This window comes from Suricata suricatta, chromosome 12 (assembly GCF_006229205.1).
Source record: "Suricata suricatta isolate VVHF042 chromosome 12, meerkat_22Aug2017_6uvM2_HiC, whole genome shotgun sequence".
NCBI classification, from domain to species: Eukaryota; Metazoa; Chordata; class Mammalia; order Carnivora; family Herpestidae; genus Suricata; species Suricata suricatta.
In genome coordinates this window covers 9,206,186-9,209,737 of record NC_043711.1, presented here as the reverse complement: position 1 = coordinate 9,209,737, position 3,552 = coordinate 9,206,186, and the positions used below count along the sequence as shown (strand labels likewise).

General features: G+C 57.8%; 1 protein-coding gene across 1 annotated transcript in view; it reads left to right on the top strand.

The window, feature by feature from the left end:
• Positions 1-1,836, top strand: part of LOC115274338 (basic proline-rich protein-like) — a 2,105-nt gene extending 269 nt beyond the window's left edge. Inside the window, exons 2-3 of the mRNA XM_029917804.1 lie at positions 992-1,043; positions 1,611-1,836. Of these exons, the coding sequence (XP_029773664.1) occupies positions 992-1,043; positions 1,611-1,836 (278 nt within the window). The remainder of the gene's footprint in view (positions 1-991; positions 1,044-1,610) is intronic.
• The last annotated feature ends 1,716 nt before the right edge of the window (positions 1,837-3,552 follow it).

The window sequence follows — 3,552 nt, the reverse complement described above, 5'->3', positions numbered from 1 at the left end:
CATACAGACACGTGCAAAATACAGACACATCACTTCCACAGGACAGGATTGTTCTCAGCACTGAAATATACCCAGAGAGGACCCCTCGGGCCGAGCACAGAGAATACCAGACAGGCACATACACAGACTCACCTCCGAGGGACGGCCACAGAACACACATGCACACACACGCACGTGCACACACACGTGCATACACACCGGGGGAGACAAGAGCACACACAAGATACACAGACGCACAGGGTTACACACAGAACCAACATACCTCCCCATCCACCCGGTGCAGTCACCGGGAACACCCCCAAACACCGTACCCCGACACACATGGGTTTATACATCAAATAGGAACACATTGGCAGGCACACCCGGTCTCAGGGGCACACACAGACACACTAAGTTCACAGACACACAAATACCTGCACAGTACTCATGCTCAAAGGGCAGAGGCATGCTAGAATTCATCAAACCAACAGACATACCCACAAAAACCGCCAGGCAGGTCCCCAGGGAACAGGGGTTCATAAGGACACAGGAAATACAGGCACTTTTGAGGACAGGTGTACCTCTGACCATCTGGCAAAGCACACACACGGGCCAGACACACAGGCCACATACAGAAGGCAGACGCAAAAGTTATACACAGGCAAGGGGTCCCCTCATCTCCTAGAGATGCTTACATGGAGCTCCCTAGTCCCTCACACACACACACACACACACACACACACACACGCACACACACACACACACACACACACCAGGTACATGGCACACCCAGCAGGAAATGGACACTAGCAAGAACCCCTCCAGGGACCCACATGTACTCCCATATACTCCCCAACACACACACACAGTCCCTGTCTGCTGTGGCCGCAGTGGCTGGTGGCTGGTGGCGGGAGGTCACCTCACCTCAGGGCAGACTTTCAGAGCCAGGTGGCCAGGGATGAGCTGACAGATTTCTCATTCTGTTTATTTATCCCCCATCCCGGTCTGACAGGTGGTCAGAGAAACCTTCGTGGGCCCCACTCAAGCCCAGACTTTAACCCTTGGTGAGTCCTGTCCCTGCTCTTCCCAGCCGTATCCCCGCCTTCGGCCCCCTCACCATCGTCCTGCCTGAATTTTCCCTTCACAGGTCCACCTTCCCCACACCCTGTCCCCTTCCTCGGGTCTCTGCCCAAAAAGCCAGTTCCCAGCTGGCCCAGGCAGGTGGCTGTCCCTGGGATCCCCCAGAGGCTACTAAGGTCCAGGTCTACTCCATCCCTAACTCCCCTCTCCCCCAAATGGGGGATAATTCCCGGAGACAAAAGGCATGTAAGAAAGAGGACAGGAGTAAATAGTAATTGGGCCTTCGTGGGTGGGGTCCCCTCCCCTGCCCTTCCCTCCGATTACTGAAAAGAGGGAAATGATTACTCTGGAATATACAACATTCATTAAATCATTCACGGACAATCCCCTCAGACCCTTCCCAGCAAGCCAACCAAGTGAATATTGCACTTTTGACAGAGGGGCCACTGAGGCCCAGAGACGGGCTGCCCCTTGCCCAAGGCGGCACAGCCCGGAAGCAGCAGCAGGGCTGGAAGGCTGTGCCAGGCCTGTCCCCATCTCCTTGCCTCCAGGATTGGCCTGAAAAAGCGCTCCGAGTTCTTCTGCCCGCGCAGCCTCCCGAGGCCACCAGCAGGGGGCAGCAGACGCCGGAGCCCTCCCCTCGGTGAGCTCCGTCCCGGCGCCTCCCACACCCCCTACCTCTCAGCAGCTGGGACTCCGCCTGCACAACCCCCCCCCCCCGCCCCACCGCCCCAGGCTGGAACCTCCACTGCCGAATTGCAGAGGCCCCAGAAATAAGGAGCTTGTCTTAAATAGAACCGACGTCCCCACAAATGCCACACTCGCACGTGGTCCCTCTTCGTGGCTAGCTCTACTCCTTCTTGCTGCAACACGTTCGTTGGGCGGGTAGCCTCTGCATTCCTGAGCCGGGTCACACCAGGAGAGAGGATTCCTGGAGCCCAGTCCAGGGGTCAGCACCCTCTCCCTCCCCGCCCCGCTTCCTGCCCCCAGAGTCCTCTGATTATCCCCTGGGGACCAGCACAGGATGGGAGAGGCAGTGGGGGAAGCCCCAGTACCCCAACTGCCTGGTTCCTCTGGGCGTGGGAACCGCCCCACCCACCCCAGCCCCAGCCCCCAGTTCCTGGGGCCCCTGCCAGTGCTGACTCATAGGGGACCCAGGGCTGTGACTCAGCAGCGGCTCTTCTTAAACTTCTTGAGTGATTTCCCACCCCAAGTCACCTTCTGTCCCCTTGGGGGTCTTCTTAGAGACCCAGATGGCCTGAGCCACCCTTCTCAGGCCCTTTTCAGCCACAGCAGCTCAGAGCCCCAGCACCAAGAGGTCCCCGAGTTTGCGGCCTTGTTCAAGGGGGGTCTTGGGTGGTGGCGGCTGCATGTGCCCAGCTGGGTGTGTCAGCAAACTCAGGCATGAGCCAAGAGAAGAGCTGGAGAGGGCAAGGCCCCGCTGCGAGGATGCCTTCCTTTTGCACCCCACCAGCGTGGGGACAGGGACAGTCAGGGGCCAGGACCAGGCGCTGGGTGGGGGCTTGCTCACTCCAACCACAAACCAGCTTCTCCACCCATCTTCTCGGTCTGCGGAAATGGCAGCTCTATCCCTCCAGCCGCTTGGGCCCAAAACCTTTCTTAACAAAATGCAGCCAGGTCATAAATTCAGTGACTGTGCCTCCTAAATGCATCAGAATCCTGCTGGCCCCGGGGCCCCCCCAGGTCTCCCCCCGGTCCCATGCAGTCCCTAGATTCCTGCTCTCCCTCCCCGGCTTCACAGGCTCTGGCTGGTCCACCCACAGCAGCCCCAGGGCACCTGGGATCAGCCGAGTCGGGTCGTGTCCCTCCTCTGCTCAGAATTCTCCGGAATCCCATTCCACTCAGCGCACACTTCTCCCCACAGCCCTGCACACTCTAGCCTGCCCCATCCCCCCATCCCTGCCCTCCCCTCCTCCCTTGCTCACTCTACTCCATGTCCACGTACACGGGCCTTCCCACTGTTCCTCAAACACACCAGGCACAGTTCAGTCTCAGGGCCTTTGCACTGGCCGTTTCCTCAACTAGGGTCTCTCTTCCCTTAAATACCCACATGGCTGCCTCCTTCAGGTCTCTGCTCAACTGTCACCTCCTCAGTGACACCTTCCCTGCCTGTTTAAAATCACACCACCATTTTTAATCCTGCCCTCCCCCCCCCATCATCCTATCACCTTTGACCACACTGTATGTTTTACTGCGCATCTCATTTCTTGTCTGACTCCTGTACTCACATGTCACTGTCAGTTCCTTCAGGGCAGGAAGCTTTGTCCTATCGTTGTTGGGGCACCAGAGTCTCAGACAATTTCTGTTGCATGTTGTATTGGTAATTATCATGTTCCTGGAGTGTTAGGGAAAAAATAGACACGGCACCTGCCTGCCATTGTCTGGGGAGGGGGGCGACAGTCACACGGCTAGATGATTGTAATGTGTTCTCAGGGCCAAGAGCTGGAGGCATGGGGGCCAGCCTGAAGTTCC